A 19,257-nucleotide genomic window follows, 5' to 3' on the forward strand; every position below is an offset into this window, starting at 1 on the left:
GCATGCCAGTCTTGATCAGATAAATGTGCATGAGTGTATGAATGACTGTATAGCTGGCTGATGGCCATCCGTCAACATTATTAAAGTATTATGTCCTGTGATCTTGTCCACAGCTTCTGCCCATTGTAGCTTGCTGCATGTACTGTAGAGAAAACAAGCAACAGTAGTTTTCTTAGCAGTCCACGTCTTTAAGATGAGTGTGTTGTATAATGTGTTCTGATAGATGCTATTGTTTGTGTAGTTGTGTGTGACAGTGGTAGCTATTAGCTAAGTATGTTTGCGTAGAGACTGGACTGTGAAAATATTTTTTAAAACAGTGTTTTTTATTATTATTTTACAGTACAAGCATTTTGACATCCCTAAAACAATACATGTACTTAAAAAATGCTTAAAAATTACAGTTGTTTTTATAGAATCTTTACTCCTATATTTTTTTTAGATTTTTTTTTATTGAGGTTTATACTTAAAACAGGATAATGCAATGCAGTTTAAAAGCTTAGTCAGTACATTTGATGTTTTTGCCATTTAAAATGATGTTTTGTAATTTTAATTTAAAAATAAATAAATATTATTTTATCATTATCAATGTTGAAAACTGTTGTGTGTGTATGTATGTATTAGGGCTGGACAATAATTCAATATCAATATATATCGCGATATAATTTTTTTCAATAACGGTGATATGATTTTTAAACACATTTCCGATATTTCGATATGACTGACGTTCAGGGCGCAGCCATCAACACGATTGGCTTCTTGCGTGATGACGTACACCACGGACACGCAGCCAGTGCTCAGCAGTAGTAGGCTGATAGACCCAACGAAGCACGTTTTAGCTACAAAGAGTTTCCCTGACCGCAACACAAATGTGACTGAACGAGCTTCCACAAGTAAGGAGAAATAAATAGTTGATAAGAGAAGAAAGACTAACTTTCTTTAGTGGCGTGGAAGTGGTTCGTCTATCTAAAGCACTATTCGCACGGGATTAGTATTATCTAGGGACCTCTGTGATTTAGAAATTACTCCCCCACATCTGAGTTTTGCGTGGCGCATTCGCACGGGATAAGCAAAGCCTGTGATTTTACTCGAATTTACTGACTTCTCCCGGATATGATGTTCGTTATAGATAGCTGTATGAAATCATAAACAGGCATCGATATCGTTTTGATTATTTTACAGTAGCTCAGACCAGCGGCAGGAATCAGATTTCATTTATCACGAGTAGGAAGCTGACAATATACGGCGGAAGATTCAGTTTCAAAACTAAATGTAAAAGCGCCTATTTAAACAAGATTGTCATTGTACTATACTGTTCTGTTATGTTTTTCATTCAGAACAGTATTGATGTTAATATTAAACACACCATTCAATCAGATTACTCTCAAATTGATACTCATTCTAAAGTGAAAGTATAATCCGTGTGGGCGCGGCTGCACGGGAATTAACGGTGCGCATTATGAATGCAGACTTTATTCTTCGTGAAAGATAAAGATAGAAATGCTCACAGGGAGAAAAAAAGCTTGCAAAAAGTATATACAATCCGCCTAATCCTGGCCAAATCACAGAGATGTCGATTCGCACAGGACTAATGTTATCACAGGACCTCGGTGTTCGGCGAAATATGGTAGGTAGGCTAATTTGCGGGGGAATTTTTACTTTACAAATTACAGACATGGCCGATTCGCACGGGATTAAGATCACAGACATTCTCTGCAATTATTACAAATCACCAGAGGTCCCCAGATAATACGAATCCCGTGCGAATGGGGCTGATATTAAACTTGTGCCGGAGAGGTGCCGACTAGGGGTGTAACAATACATCGACATAGATGCATCAATCTAATGTCTAACAATACGATGCCAAGCGTTACAAATAATCCATGTAGACTATTTATGTAAGAGGCAAGTGGCACATTTGTTTTAATACTTTCCACATTTGCACACAATGTCATGTATTAACACCAATGCGGTCATTCTTGTTTAAATTACCTTTCAATGCTTGTGAAAGACGGTCAGACATGGCTTCACGATAATGTATCATTTTCTCCTGTTTAAAGCCTTGCAAAAAGCAGCGTGCACTCATCTCAAACAGAGCACAAATAGGCCACTGAATTGAGTCTTATTAGGGGCCAAGCACCGAAGGTGCGGAGGCACCTATTGAAATCGTTAGTGTTCCTATTATTATTATTCTGCTTCTTCTTCTTCTTCTTCTTCTTCCGCCATAGGAGTCTCTGGCAGCCCATAGAACCGTATGGTAAAAAGTTGTGAAATTTGGCACACTCATAGAGGCCAGTCTGAGCTGTCACTATAGCAAATTTGGTGCCTCTAACTCAATCCCTCTAGCGCCACCACCTGTCCAAAGTTTCACTCATATTTATGCTTATAACTTTTGACCCCTAAGGGCTAGAAACAAAATTCTTTTTTCATCGGATTCCTTGGCTCAAGCCGATTCGATTTCACCCTATGATGTCATTTTCCGGTATGCAAATTTTCCCGCCATTTTGAATTTTCTGAAAAACCTACTTTTTCGAACTCCTCCTAGGCCGTTGCTCCGATTTTCACGAAAATTGAAACAGATCATCTTCAGAGCATGTTGACAAAAAGTTATGGAATTCAAGTTGATTCGTCCAATCGTTTTCAATAAACGCACAAACAAATTTTACGTGGAGGTTGCAAAAACACACTAAAGGCTATATCTCCGCAACGCTTTATCGTATTCAAACCAACCTTGGTACATGTCATCACAAGCATGACCTGAAGCAATATGCAGCGTTTCGGCGCAGCGCCACCTACCTGTCCGGAGATACGAAAAATGCCTATTTTGGCTTATAACTTCTGAACCGTTTATCCAAAAATCATAAAATTGGTCTCATTAGATTCAGGGCGTCATGCCGAGTCGACTGATATCCAATTTTACCATGTCGGCCATTTTGGATGTCGGCCATTTTGAATTATGTGCAAAAATGCTGTATTTTATGAACGCATGAACAGATTGTTATGAAACTTGGTATGGGTCATCACCACGATGCCCTGAAGTAGCCTGAGAAGTTTCGAAACAGCGCCACCTAGTGGAGAATTTTTTTTTTCAAACGCTTATAACTTTGGGTGTGGTTGACATATTTTGATGGGAGTGTGTTTTTTGGTCTCCTGAATCCTTGCCGACTCCAACGATACCAGACTTGCCAGGTTTCGGCATATGGTTTGCGCAGAGTTGTAATTTAGTGCTTAAAAAACATTTGCTGATATCTTCGAAACCGCTAGTCCGATCGAGACGAAACCAGCCTCAGAAGTTCGGAAACATAGGTCGATAGCTATACGCTAATGCCCAAATCTCAAAATATTGATAGTAAGGGGTAGTAAAATCCAATCAAAGTCAGGTGTCAGTCCTTTTTTACGTGTTTTTTCATATAAATGTCTATAACTCCAAAACAAAATGAGATATTTTCACCAAACTTGACACACATATGTATGGGCTCACTATGAGGACACATAAAAAAATTGGTGGGATTGTGCCTCTTGGTGGCGCTATAATAAAACAAAACAGGAAATTCCCATTGACTTCAATGCAGTATTATGGTTTAAAATGCTAATGCTATAATTTAAGAATGCATTAGCGTATCGTTACAAAACTCGGTATGTGTCTTCCGCTCCATGTCCTGAAGATACTCAAAAAGTTTCGGGGTAGCGCCACCTTGTGGTCAAAAGTTGTAATAAAATGTACAGAAATGCGAATAACTTTTGATTAAATTAACCCATTGTAATGAAACTGGTCATAATACAGTCAATGGCTCATGCCGAGAACATGGATACCAATTGTGCCATATTTTGCAAACCTATCTGTCCTCCGTCTTGTTATTTGTTAAAAACCTACTTTTTCAAACTCATCCTAGACCGTTTGTCCGATTTTCACCAAAATTGATCCGTATCGTCTTCAGACCATGCTGACAAATAGTTATGGATTTCGGATTGATAGACAAAACAGTTTTCATATACCACTGCAACAGAGTTGAGCCATGATGCAAAAATTACTCTTGAGGCTGTATCTCTGCAATGCTTTGACATATTGACACCAAACTTTGCATGTGTCATTGTCATCTCAATCTGACTAAACCACATCAGTTTCGTAACAGTGACACCTATTGGTCGAAAGTGATAAACCATTAAACCATTATTATTGACTGTATTTAAAATTTGACTGCTATTTTGCCTAAAATCAACTTAATAGGTCCTTAATGGCTCATTGTTGCAGTTGGCTTGAGACTTCCAGCCATGCTGGCATGTCTTGTCTTCTTCTTTGCGCTTGGCCCCGATAATGGCTGCTTGCAGCTATATTTTTATTTATTTTTTGTGCATCAGTAGATAAAGGTATAGTTTTGCATAAAAGGAGAATATAGCGCTATGAATCGTTCTTCACTGAAATTTAAAACTTAAAAGAAAATGCCCAATAAACTGCGTCTGCGAAGTGAGAGTCTTATGTTTATTTGATGGTGATTTCACATTTCTTGTTCGTATAAAGGCTAAATACAAATAAAAGGTGAACATTAATTTATTTGTACCGTTTTTATTTCTAAAATATTATATAGTTTTATAGGAGGAGGTTTCATAGACTTGGCAAATTAATTTGTCAGAAGTTTGTAGGTACAGAAATCCTTTGTGGCAGTTCTTGGTAGTTTTTCTAAAGCTTTTATATAGTTCATATCGATATCGAAATTATATCGTATCGACCAAAATTAAGAAATATATCGTGATATAAATTTTGGCCATATCGTCCAGCCCTAGTATGTATGTATGTATGTATGTATGTATGTATATATATATATTATATACGTGTGTGTGTGTAATATATATATATATATATATATATATATATATATATATATATATATATATATATATATATATATATATATATATATATATATATATAATTCTTTGATAAACAGATATTTCAAAAGATTTAGAAATGTATTTTACCATTGTTAAGGGTTAACAGCTTATAACCCAGGACCAGTAGTGAAGAAATGAAGACAGAGTCAGGATTGCAATTAATAAAAATAAAAATTTGCAATGCACAGTAAATTTCCACTCGAGTCAGTTAATCTGATGCACGTTTCCATAGACGTGTCACTTGTTGATGCTTTCACCCTGGATTTAGGCCCGTAGTGACCCTCCAGATCTGTAGCAGGCACCAGCTTGCCCAGAACAACAAGTCCACCCATCTCTTAGGGTGCCTATTGTACACCATTCTCAACACTGATTTGTAAGATAGAATATTGCGCACATACACAGATACACAGTCTCTCCAAGGTTGGAGCTGATTAAGCTCCAGTTCTAACTAGTTCTTACCAAAACATACTGATAACGTACTTTCTTTCAGTGAGAGGGACACACAATAGTACAGGCGATACTCATCTTGAGGCCTTAGTGTTTCAGTAAAAGGAAATATAAAAGGAATAAAACATAATAAATTAAATGAAAGACAAATCCATATTTCATCTCTGGAAGCCAGGCTAAGTTAGCAAACGCTGTTACTGCACTCCTGACATGTTAGGGGTGTGTGATACCTCCAAAATCCAAACACATGACCTTGTTGCCAGTGTTTAGTAACACATCACACATCCCTAGGCCAGACCCTCAGTCACTCCTCAGAGACCAAATATACACTTTAGAAAACAAGAAACTAAAAGCTAAATCATAACTGGATAGAATCATTATAATAATATAGGATACATATTGATTTTAAGTTTTGATTATGAAGTTAATTAGGATATATGTACTATATACAGGTATATTGAAGTGGCAGTGGATTTCAGAATTCCCCTTTCACCATACCAGCAATACAAATCAAATCTATGGAAGCTTGTTTCCAACTTGAATAAAACATTTAAAGATAATTAGACTTTTTATTTCGCAATTCTGACTTTATATCTCTCAATTATGACTTCAGGATTCAGAATTGCAATATATAAACTTGCAGTTGTGAAAAATCATTTAACATTTAACCTATATAATTTGACTGAATCCTTGCTAAATAAAAATATTAATTTCTTTAAAATAATATCCTTACTGATCCTAATCTTTCAACAGTAGTGTGTTCTAAAAACAACTCCTAATATTTTATGAAATTTTGTTTCTCACGCACATTTATCTTGTTTTAAGGATGTTTCGTTATTCTACTGGAAACGAGACAAAGTACTGATGAAGAAGAAAAATCTGTAGTGAAGTACTTCAGCTGAGGCATTTCCAGTTGATTGATCTATAAAATGTTTATAGCACTATTTATAACCACAGTCTACACAAATGCTTGGCTTTTGTCCTGAGCTTAATTGCTCTATATTGGCTTAAAAGTATTTCAGTATATGTGCCAATTTGAAGTAATTGTTGTGTCCTCAACCCATCCGATCCCCTTTAGTGATGGACACCAAGGCAGTTTTCACTGCCTTGTTTGATGTGTGTGAAGAAAATGCCGCCTTTTTCTCTGGGGCCACAAAAGGCCAAGCCGGGGATGCAGCTCAGCGCCTGGTGGACGCCATGACCACCATCCAAGAACATGCTCGGAGCCTGGAGCCTGTAATCTCTGGATTTGCTGCCATCTACCACCATTTTGACTTTGACCCTCATATCCCAGCCAATGGATATCGCTCCCTTGTTAAGGTGCTTTTCTGACTGTGTGTTTAATGATTTTAATGAGTTAGCTTGAGGGCAAGAGATGTCTTTCCAACCTGCCTCTTTCAGCAATTAGTCATCACAACTAACTGGTTTGCGTATTCTGCTTTTGTTAAGCTCATTTCTACCAGGGGCATGTTTCATTAGTCTTTCCACACTTGTCCTTTCTATGACTTTGTTTATCTGAATAAGCAGTTTTTACATTGCACTTCCTTTCTTCTGCATGATGCATTTGGGTATGTTTCCTAGCACCACTCTATTAGCTGTGGGCAACATAGCCTCAGAATTATATCGATATTTCAAGAATATTTGCAATAACGATATTTATGACGATATAGAAACATTAAAAAAAAGTATTTTCCAATAAGCTACTGTCATTAATGAGATATTTAATTAAAAGTGTAACTCTATTGTCATAAGAAGTCAAATGAAAGTAAATAGCCTTGGTACTATGGCGTTTTCACTGTAAATCTTAAGTAAAACTATAACATAACATTTTAGTTTAATAATAAGTAAAGTAGTTTATTCCATGGTCTGTCTAAATATTCGATTCTGATTGGCTGAAAGGAGTGCAATAAAATAATTTAATGCACAGGTAGTTCCAAGTCAGAAGCTCACACGCACACACGCGTCACTCGCATACAGAGATTGCGCTGCAGATTCAGAAGTACAGAAACGTATCAACGCCACCCCATGACTTTTAGCAATAAAATAGCTAAGCTACTCGATCACTACATTATATTTCTCAGCAATGGCAGGGTTACATCGCTATTTTCAAGTAATAAAAGCACTTTTTAAGAAATAATCAGGCGCAGCCACAAATCTCTCTATCGCACTCTGTCTATAAGTAATTAAAATAAATGCTATAATCCATTCATTCAAATTAACGTATTTCTTTATACACTTCTTTATCTCTGTGTCTGATTCAAAGGAGGCAGAATTCTGGATTTAACGAGACGTATCTGACGAAAATAACTGTCAATGTTACCCTTCCGGTCAAATATTGTGCTCCAAACATCATAACAGCTTTAAGTTGCCAATGTTTTGTCAGTTGTCAAGAGGGCTGACCTCTTGTAGCCAAGAATACTCCTTTTTAGGTACTTAATCGTCATCAGAGGCTGATGTGCTGCTCTTCGTATACTCTCAGACAAGTGTTGATGTGCGCGCAGGGGAAAGTTAATGCACCATACATTATAGCATCGCTATATTATTGTTATCACGATGTGACACTTTTTTATCATGTAAAAATGTATACCCGTATTATCGTGAACGGTATGATATGGCACACCCCTAACCTCCATTCATCTAACTCTGTCACCCTCTTCCTCAGGTGGTGCGCTGTTGCCTCCTCCACATCATCCACAAAGGGCGCTATATCACATCCAACAGACGAAGCATCTTTTTCCGTGCCAGCCACAATGCGGCAGAGATGGAAGCATACTGTAGCGCTCTGTGTCAACTCAGGGCGCTGCTCTATCTAGCTCAGAGACTGCTCCATGACAACAGTCACGGCAACCTCTTCTTCCAGGAGGAAAGTGGCCTCAGTCAGAGCTTCCTGAGAGAATACGCCTCCATGCACAAAGGCTGCTTCTACGGTCGCTGTGTTGGATTTCAGGTGTGTTTGTTCAAGAGCGCATGAGCCATGAGACCATACATGGTTTTTATAATAACAACAAAGTCATTAACGGCAATAATTACATTTCGTACATTTTACATATTAATGTTTACACACACACACACTGATCAGGCATAACATTATGAACAGCTTCCTAATATTGTGTTGGTCCCCCGTTTGCTGTTAAAACACCTCTGACATGTCGAGGCATGGACTCCACTAGTCCTCTGAAGGTGTGCTGTGGTATCTGCTAATGTTAGCAGAAGATCCTTTAAGTCCTGTAAGTTGTGAGGTACTTCACGTATCCGACTTGTTTGTTCAGTACATCCCACAGATGCTCAATTAGATTGAGAACTGGGGAATTTGGAGGCCAAGTCAACACCTCAAACTCATTGTTGTTCTCCTCAAACCATTCCTGAACAATTTTTGCTTTGTGGAAAGGCAAATTATCCTGCGGTCAGAGGCCACAACCACCAAGAAATACCATTTCCATGAAAGGGTGTACCTGGTCTGCAACAATGCTTAGGTAGGTGGTATGTGTCAAAGTAACATCCATATGGATGAAAAGACACAAGGTTTCGACAGTTCTGATGCTGATGTGCCCACTATTGGCACTTCCGGTGGACAGGGGTCAGCATGGGCACCCTTATTGGTCTGCGGCAATGCAGCCCCATACGCAACAAGCTGTGATGCACTGTGTATTCGGACACCTTTCTATCAGAACCAGCATTAACTTCTTGAGCAATTTGATCTACAGGAGCTCGTCTGTTTGTTTGGATCACATGGGCAAGCCTTTGCTTTCTGCAACATCAATGAGCCTTGGCCGCCCATGACTCTGTCACTGGTTCACCACAGTGCCTTCAGTTCCTTCCTTGGACCACTTTTGATAGAAACTGAGCACTGTAGACCGGTAACATCCCACGAGAGCTGCAGTTTTGGAGATGCTTTGACCCAGTTGTCTAAATATCACAATTTGGCCCTTGTCAAACTTTCTCAAATACTTACGCTTGCCCATTTTTCCTGCTTCTAACACATCAACTTTGAGGACAAAATGTTTACTTGTTGTCTAAATTATCCCACCCACTAACAGGTGCTGTGATGGAGATAATAAGTGTTATTCAATTCACCTGTCATATTATTATGCCTGATCGGTGTGTATATGTGTATATATATATATATATATATATATATATATATATATATATATATATATATATATATATATATATATATATATATATATATATATATATATATATATATATATATATATACACAATTTGAACATCTAGATATTTTTTGATATATTTATAATATGTGTATATATACACACGCGCATATAATATATAGACACACACACACACGTATTCAAAAGTTTGGATTTGGTAAATTTATTTATAAAATATATATATATATATATATATATATATATATATATATATATATATATATTATTTATAAAACTTTCACAGAATTAACAATAAACAAAAAGTTTAATACAATTACAGTTGTAATTTCTTTTTTATCTTGCCCCCCACAATAACCCTTTTCCGCCAAAATAATTAAACATACATAAAATATTAAAACAACAATAGCAATAGGAATAATAATAGCAACTATAAATAAATAAAGAAAAAAAAGATGAGGTAAATAATGTACTAATTTATAAATTACAAATATCTGATAGATTAGTAGGCCGTACATAATTATAAAACCAAACCACAAGGTTAATGTTATTTAAACCAGTCAGTTTTTTCAAAATTAATTACAATAATCAAATGGTGGGAGAGTTGTTATTTTCTAAAAATATGTGATCACGGGTGTTTTAAAAGTCACATATCCACATTGAAGCTTTAGGCAGGTTTGTTGACTTCCACTCACATCCTAACATTGTAATTAATAATTTGATACATTGCACTTATTGTGTACATGCATGTTTTTACATTGTACTTACATTTAAAAAAACACCTGCATGTAATTACGTCTGTAATTAATTTCTGTAATTACATTTGTAATTACACAGTTGGTTCTTCCCTTACACCTAACCCTACCCTTAAACTGACCCACACCACCACACCTCTCCCGAACTCTACCCGTATTACACCTCAATATCAGCAAAGGTGTTTTGCAATACAATTTGAACACAGTAAGTACATTGTATTTATTTTTTGATGTAAGTACATAGTACTTAAGGCCACCTAATATAAAGTGGGGCCTATTCTTCTTCTTGCTAACAAGGTGGCAAAAGCAGTAACGTTTTTGACCATATTTGTTAATGCTATTCCTTGTTCTGTTACTTTAAAAATAGCAACTTTAACATTGGGCTTTATATCTAGTTAAAGGCCTTATTTTGTGTTTTAAATATACATGTCCAATAGTCACTCAGCTTTTGACAAGCCCAAAACATAAAAACCTTGTCACCTTGCATTAATCACACAAATCATCAACATTAGGGTCAATTTTTGAAAGCGTACATAGTAGGCATAGTAGAGGACTTTAAATTGTATAAGACTAAGGCATGCACAAGAGGTTGATCTACTCTATTCAGAGCTTCATTCCAATTATGTCCTTTACCCACTAACCTCTAATTCTGTCAATGAAACTATTATTTGGGAAAATGACCATCTTCTATATTAATGCAATTTGACCTTTAAGAACAATAGGAGAAAAATATTCTGTAGTGAAATAGGTGGCAAGTCAGTGAAAGTTGAGCTCTGAGCTTGTATAAAATGGCGGACATGAAAGCAACAAAATAGGTTAGACTGTGACAGTTGAAATTTCTCTGGGTGTTCTTGAGCACCAAATCAGTATATTTGAGGGATTTTTGACAGATCATGTGACACCAATTGTAATAATATTTCACAATATTACAGTTTTTACAGTTTTTTTGCATATTTTTTTCTGCCATATGTTTTTATGTTTTAAGGTGAATATCTTGTTCTCTTTTATTTTAGTTTACTCCTGCCATCCGTCCATGCCTGCAGTCAATTGCTATTAGCCTGGTTGCCTTTGGAGACAACTACAAGAAGCATCAGTCGGGGATAGGTCAGTAGAGTGGTCACATTCAGCCTGGTCTGATTAAACCTTCCTTTATGTGCCTTCTGATTTGTGGGAACAGGTCACTATTTCACACTACTTTATTTTTGCAAGTGTCTGCACAGCAGGTTTTCCTCTTGTGCTAATTTAGGACACAAAAGTGCAGTTCTACACTGACCTGCAGAGGCATTCTAATATTGTTTTTGTGCTCAATGCTGCACCCTAGGGGAGGCAGGAGATATTGCACCATATGGTGAGTAGCTCTCACAGAGGGGCAGTATGGATAAGAGAAATTTGTTTCCTTCCCAAACCTGTCATCCATTCTGCTAGTAGATAACCCTTTTTTCCTCTAAAGAGATGATTAGTGCCTGTTTCTGCTAGGGCTGGGCATCTGTAAGCCCCTCCCGATTTTATAGGAAGAGAAAACCCTGAAATGTATATACTGAAATACGCTTGTCACAGCACATATCCTGTGCAGTGAAGCCCATGATTGCCCTTGTATTTCACTTCAAAACCTTGTATTTCGCTCAAGAAACTTAATGCAAGTTTATGTACTTGTTCAATGGTTTTTGATGTAATTGGTAGCAAGCACAATATGGCTCTCTAGTGCAGGGGTTCTCACTCTGGCCTTTGATAAACTCTGCAGCAAAGTAGATCTCTAACCTTGATCGAACTCACCTGTCTGTATCTTTCTAGTAATCATAAGGAGCTTGGTAAGTTTGTTTTGGTGTGGTTGATTCTGGTTGAAACTCTGCAGGAAGAAGGATCTTGAGGGCAAGAGTTAACAACCCCCACTCACACGTTCCATTGTGGATATGCGGGGGGAAAAAAAACGAAGCTCTAGATCAATTCTGAAGTTTAAAAGAGAATCGTAATGCATCTGAGAATTTCTTTTCCCTCCCTGTTAATAAATATTAAACTAATTGCTTGTGCATGTTTGTCAAGGTAAGATGATCGAGGTCACTGTGTGTGTTTCTCTTTGTTGGGAACCCAATTTTATTTATTTTTTCCTCTGTATTACTTATATTACATATTAGTATGGTGCCCTGGTGTGATATAGCAGTTATGTAGGCTTTCATCTAACTTTCTATTTGTCTGTGTTTCTCTCAGGTGTAGCAGCCAGTTCTTTCCTCACCTCTGGGAAGTATGCCATTGACCCTGAACTGAGAGGTCGGGAGTATGAACGCATCACTCAGAACCTGGATGTTCATTTTTGGAAGACATTCTGGAACGTTACAGAGACTGAAGTTTTATCAGTTAGTATTAACCATCTGTGTGTTTCAGTTGGGGCATCACAATTAAAGAAAATCGGTTTGAGATTTGACCTTGTATTATTAAACCACACACACACACACACACACACACACACACACACATACACACACACGTCGTGTTTCCATGTTTAATGGGGACTTTCCATAGGCGTAATGGATTTCATACTGTACAAACTGTACATCCTATCCCCCTACACTGCCCCTGCCCCAAAACCTACCCATCACAGGAAACATTCTGCATTTTTACTTTCTCAAAAAAACTCCTTCTGTGTGATTTATAAGATGTTTTCCTCATGGGGACCTAAAAATGTCCCCACAAGGACAAGGATTTCGGATATTGCCATCTTTGTGGGGACATTTTGTCCCCATAACGTAGGAATTACCAGGCCCCACCATCACACACACACACACACACACACACACACAAATAATTCAGTTTTATTATACCAGTATGATGATAAAAATTTTAATCCTCATAATATTAATGAGTAATAATTAAGTATTATTATATCAATCCATTCATACATTATATCACATATTAATCATATATCATATATTTATCATATTAAAGATACTTGAACTAGGGTTAAAAAAGTGAATTACATGTGTAAATTAACACTGGGAACCAGCTAAATGTGAAATAAAATTAAATAAGGCTCATTAAAAATGAGCTAAACTAAAGAGGACCTAAAAATCCACTTTCAAATGCAGGTCCAGTTTTTTTCTCTCTCGTTCTAAACTTTCTAAAGTTTAAATGCATTAAAAGGATACTTGACTGCCGATTGTGGGCAAAACATTTTAGCCTTGATATCTTATTTTATAATGTTGTTCAAATTGCATTGACAGTATTTGTCAAATATTCCCCTGAGTTATAAAACTCTACTGACATGTACTCCTTGCACCAGTATTTTTTTAATATACTCAACAATCTTTTCGACAGCTGATCAGATCAGATTATAACTTGTCTAAATTCTCATATTGCAAAGGTCAATTCACATAGTAGTGGAACAGAAATTAATCTGTGCTCTCTCTCTCTCTCTCTCTCTCTCTCTCTCTCTCTCTCTCTCTCTCTCTCTCTCTCTCTCTCTCTCTCTCTCTCTCTCTCTCTTTCCCTCTTTCAAGAGTCTGATGTCTATCACAGCCACAACAGTGAAGGTAAATCGGGCTATTTCTGTGCCCCCTGTGCCCTTTGACCTGCCGTTGGTGGCAGATCCCACCAAGACGGTGACCGTGTCTCCTCCAGCAGCTCATATCGGCCCGGGTCCTGTGCAGATGAGGTTGATCTCATATGAGCTGAGAGAAGGACAGGTACAACAGTTTAAACTGATGTCATTGACCATATTAATTAGTCCTGTGAATGATAATCATCTCTCATTTATGTATCTTCCCTCTCTTCTTTCTCCTCATTGAAGCTCAAGCACGAACTTTTCATTTGAATCATAATTTGAATTTCATAATTTGAGTCATTTTTTTCACTTTACATGCTCTTATCTTGTCAATAAATAAATAAATAACTATGCACAGATAGCAAGGAATGAATAAAATCACTGGCAGTCATATTGAGGTGTGCTAAGTGCTTCGCTAAATAAAGTGGTTGAGCTTTTATCCTTTTATCCTTTACTTAAAGCCCTATAATTCCTGATATACCTCTCAGTGTCATGGGAGGACTTGAATTGGTTGCAATATAGATGAGTAAGATGTAATGGTGTTTAAAAAAGCCTACTTGACTTTGCTTCATCTCCTTTGAACTCCTATTGATCCAGCTGAGTCGTAAACGTGTTTAAGAACCATGCGTCTGTAGTGTTTAATTACACATCTCTTGTCTAAATGAGAGTTTTCGACTGTGTGGGGCTTGGAGCTTCAAAGAGATTCTAATGAAGTATTATTCAAATCAGGAAGTTGTGATAACATTTTCATAGGTTGCTCTTTATTGTTTTGGTGCTTATAGTCCATTTTATTTTTTATTTTCTGTCTTCAGGACAGTGAGAAATTATTAGCACTGTGTCGCTCAGAGGGGGGCCCGGTATCTCTTTCTTTGGGCCTAAAGCCGAAGCGCAGCCCCCCTTCCCCATGGCTGTTGTTGCACTTCCACGGAGGAGGCTTTGTGGCACAGACTTCCAAATCACATGAGGTATCTCTTCGTCTCTTCTCACCCCTTTTTTTTATTGTATCTTAAATCATGCAGACCTGTTACTTTTAAGTCATGATTTCCACCTGAAAAGACTTAAATTAAAAATATGAAGCTGAATCATTTCCACCACAACATAAATAAATGCCATACATAAAATGTTAGCTGTGAAATTATCAGTAGCAAAATAAAAATGTAAAAGTGTTTTATTCCAAATTTTCATTTCTATTAATGCCATTTAATGCACAGAATGTAATTAAACAATCACCTTAAGATGGGGTGAAAATGATACTGTAGTGAGAATTTTCCTGTGATTTGTGCATGTTTACTGTTGGACATTTTAGTGGAAAATTCAATTGTCCCATAGTTAAAGAAATACCAAAATTCTATAGAATACAGATCATCTTTTACTGTTAGATTCATCCTAAGTGACTTAAAATGTTCTTGGCATATTTATTTGAATTTTGAATACTTCAAAAAATACTTTAGACACTGACTGCAGTCCCCCAGGATATCACTGTCTTATTATTTATTTAGTGCTTTTAATAGTGCCTCTACTTTTAACTATTATGCAGAGCAGCTTCTTGGCAAGCAGTATTAGATATTGGTCATTTGCATTTGATTGTACCCTGTGTCTTATGCAAAGTATAAGACTTCTGCTCTGTTAAAGTATTATATTATCACTGCACTCATGCAAAATTCACACACACAAACACACACACATTCAACAGCGGGAGCCTGCGTTCTCGACACAATGCATTAGCTGCTTGAACGAGCGCCACTCAACAATGGGCACGTTGATATGAGATGTAACTGGCAGTCAGAGCAACATGTTGTGACGCCTGTCAGCACGCATCATTTCTTTAAACTACAAAACAAAAGTGAGAACAAGGAAAAAAAGGCTGAAATATCTGAAAAGAAATATGCTCATTCCTTAAGTGTTTTCTCTTAATGCTTGGTAAGACACATTCAGATGGATATTCAGGGTGACAGAAGCTATTTGAAATGAACATTTAACCTAATTCAGGCTCTTTTCAGCAGTTGCATTCACATTGAAACCAAAGTCTTAAAGCTTGAAACTACATGAGGTCAGAATTCAGAGAGGAATTAGGGGCTTGAGCTTGGTAAGCAGTTCAGGATTTGAAAATGTGGATCTTTGCCGTCAGTTAGCAACATTAATTGACACAGAAGTGACATAAAGCCATAATATAAACAGTCATAACATTTCAAAACATACTTCTTGTTCGCTAATGAAGTACGCTATAATTACAATTTGAACATACTACATTTGACATGTTGGAATTATCATCAATTGCAGCTGTTGACGCTATTTCCTGCTATTTACGAATACGTAACAGTTCCTGTGGCCTCATTGGATACATACTTCAAAATCTTGGTGGGAAAGTAGGTAATCTGGGTATTTTTACATACTGTATGCCTGCCTACTGAATACTATATTGCACATTTGATTTATTGCTTTTCTCATACTATCTAGAAGGTAGGTAGCCATATTCAGCAGACTCAGGATGAGTATATTATTGAGGATTTGGACCCATTTATTCAGTTACGGTAAAACCTGTCATTTAAATGCTAAACAAAGTCAGCATGAATTTGAAATTGCAACAAAAATTATTTCCTATTGTAATGTATGTCTGAGTGAAATGAGAAAAATGTAGGGCAGGACTTGATTTAACCATTAGGAACTGATTGGATTGCAGAAAGTGAGAATTGCAAACTCTGAATGTAAGATTGCAGTCATTTGTGGAATGACTGGAGGTTGCTGGAGGGGAGGGAGTGAAAACTTATGGGTCAGCCCCTGTACCAGAGTACACGTCATCAAAGAACAGATGTGTTTCCAAGGGGGTAGCAAGTTAATGTTTTTTATTAAAAAGAACAAAAGGAAGAAATAACTAAGTGTGAAAATCCTGGTGTGAAATTTTCAACATTGCCTAAATTGTCTAATGTCTGTGATTTCAATTCTCTCTCTTTCTCTCTCTCTCTTTCTCTTTTCTCTTTTCTCTTTTCTCTCTCTTTCTTTCTTTCTTTCTTTCTTTCTTTCTTTCTTTCTTTCTTTCTTTCTTTCTTTCTTTCTTTCTTTCTTTCTTTCTTTCTTTCTTTTTTCTTTTTCTAGCCATATCTGAAGAGCTGGTCTCAAGACCTGAATGCCCCTGTCCTTTCAGTGGACTATTCTCTGGCCCCTGAGGCCCCATTTCCTCGGGCTTTAGAGGAATGTTTCTACGCCTACTGCTGGGCCATCAAGAATCACAACCTGCTAGGTGAGAAGAATAGCACTTTCTTTATACTTCCTTTATCATATGATATCGTCATTCATAGTTGTTTCTTAAAGTCATGAGGTTATGGAAGTAGTGAAATATACGTACATTCGAGTGTAACGTCTTGAAAAATAACAAATATTGGCCGTAGACTTGGTTCTAGCCATTGGGTCATTTTGGGATGTCGCATTGAAAAGTGGCAGGTGAACGTGTGCTTGCAGGAGAGGGGTTAGTTCATCCAAATTTTTTAATTCTGTCTTAATTACTCACCCTTATGTCATCATCTTCGGATTGAAATTGTTGAATAAAGTCGTTATTTATGTTTGTTTTCACACACAAAAAGTGTTCTTTTCATAAAAATAAGTTTGAACCACAGTAGTCACATGGACTATTTTAACAATGTCTTACTACCTTTCTGGGTAATTGAATTACTGAGGGGCCTGAGAGCTCTTGAATTTCATCAAAAATATCTTCATTTGTGTTCTGAAGATAAATGTCTTACGACATGAGGGTGAGGAATTAAAGACAGAATTTTAATTTTTGGGTGAACTATCCCTTTAAACAAAATACATGATTAGAGAAGTCCTCCACATGTCATTTGAGATCACCAGATCTAGCCGCTTTGTCATGTACGACCGCTGGTGGCACACATTAAGCATGATTTTGTCTTTTCAAGGTTGACATGGACCAATTGGAGGTGATTTTATTCACGACCAATAAAACGGCATTTAGCTTTTATGTGGTCCTTCAGCTTTAATGAGTGCAAAACCTGCACTCCAAGCCACATATAAATAAAATGAGTTTCCTACAGAATGTCAGAACACATTTTGTGGAGAAATATTTTATTCATTTAATTTTGTTAGTTTTATTACAACTTTAATGAAACACTGAATACAACATTTATAGTAATTGCATCATCCATCTACCAGACTGCTTTTTAAATTATTGTTTAATTTTTTTCGACATTGTATGATTCAGTCACTTGATTAGTCCTTAAGAAAACTGATTATGGTACAAGACAAGTGAAATTGGCTGACTTGATGATCTGTCATACTGTTGTACTATGATGTCAAGCTCCCAGAGGGAACAAAGATGCCTATTGAAACTCAGCTCACATGCGGTCTGACTACAGCAGCATAAACATATTCATCATTCAGCGTTCTCTCACCTCCACTATCTATCTCTGGATCATGACGCAGATCACGCACTTCTAATAATTCTCTTTTGGTGTGAAAACCACGGCACATCAGTAATAAAACGTGACCTAATTTGAGAATGATTGAGTGTGTTTGTCTTCCTGATTCCCTAAATCACTTTTTTTATTTGATCTATTGCTCATTACTTAGTTTTCTGCTTTGCACATCCTTTCTAATTTTCTTCTGTTGGCCCCTCTCTTCCTTAGGTTGGACAGGTGAGCGCGTGTGTTTGGCCGGTGACAGCGCAGGAGGAAACCTGTGTGTGACTGTGTCGATGCGGGCCGCTGCTCATGGCGTGCGCATGCCGGATGGCATCGTTGCTGCGTACCCCGCCACCCTGCTCACCATATACGCCTCACCATCCCGCCTGCTCACCCTCATAGACCCTCTTTTACCCCTCAGTGTGCTCTCACGCTGCCTCAGTGCTTACGCAGGTCAGTCTGGAACCGTAATAGATTTGATGACAAATAGTGCTGTGTTGTGATTTAGGTTATTAGCGAACTGGAATGATCAGGTCTGATGCATAATTTATCGCTGGTAAAAGTTTAGCATATTCACAATTTAGGGAGTGTAGGCAACTTAATGATGATGAATGATTTCAACAAGTAAAGTTAAGTGAAGCCACACACGTCAGGAATAGATTAATAGGTTTATATTTTGTTATAAATGATTTGATTAGTAGTGTTTTCAATCATAGTAAAGTCAAATCAATGGCCCACGGCTTGTATTGTCTTTCCCCTGCAGGTGAACTGTATCAATATTGCCTTTCTTCTGTAGTCTGGATATTTAAAGTGATACAGTATCTAAAATGCTTCTATTTTGATATTTTATTAAAATTTGTATTCATTTTACATATACTTTTTTTATTTTGATGTTTTTATTATTATTATAAATCCAAATTTAGTTAAGATATTTTTATTATTATTTAATATTGTATATAATATTTTTAATTTAATTTAAATGTGTTTGTTTCTTTATATATGGATAGACTGATTTGATTGATTGAATCCTACACATTTGATGATCCCTACTGCATGTTGTTTGCTTTTTCCCTTTTGTCCTTCTCTGC

General features: G+C 36.9%; 1 protein-coding gene across 3 annotated transcripts in view; it reads left to right on the forward strand.

Annotated features, from left to right (window-relative positions):
* lipeb (lipase, hormone-sensitive b) overlaps positions 1-19,257 on the forward strand; it is a 42,564-nt gene that overhangs the window by 16,832 nt on the left and 6,475 nt on the right. For all 3 annotated transcript variants that reach the window (XM_067448632.1, XM_067448634.1, XM_067448633.1), the window contains 8 exons: positions 6,413-6,654; positions 7,997-8,281; positions 11,236-11,326; positions 12,428-12,573; positions 13,714-13,899; positions 14,570-14,722; positions 16,851-16,995; positions 18,395-18,622. In XM_067448632.1, coding sequence (XP_067304733.1) covers positions 6,413-6,654; positions 7,997-8,281; positions 11,236-11,326; positions 12,428-12,573; positions 13,714-13,899; positions 14,570-14,722; positions 16,851-16,995; positions 18,395-18,622 — 1,476 coding nt within the window. The remainder of the gene's footprint in view (positions 1-6,412; positions 6,655-7,996; positions 8,282-11,235; positions 11,327-12,427; positions 12,574-13,713; positions 13,900-14,569; positions 14,723-16,850; positions 16,996-18,394; positions 18,623-19,257) is intronic.

The sequence above is a fragment of the Pseudorasbora parva genome, chromosome 7 (genome assembly GCF_024679245.1).
Source record: "Pseudorasbora parva isolate DD20220531a chromosome 7, ASM2467924v1, whole genome shotgun sequence".
Lineage (NCBI taxonomy): Eukaryota > Metazoa > Chordata > Actinopteri > Cypriniformes > Gobionidae > Pseudorasbora > Pseudorasbora parva.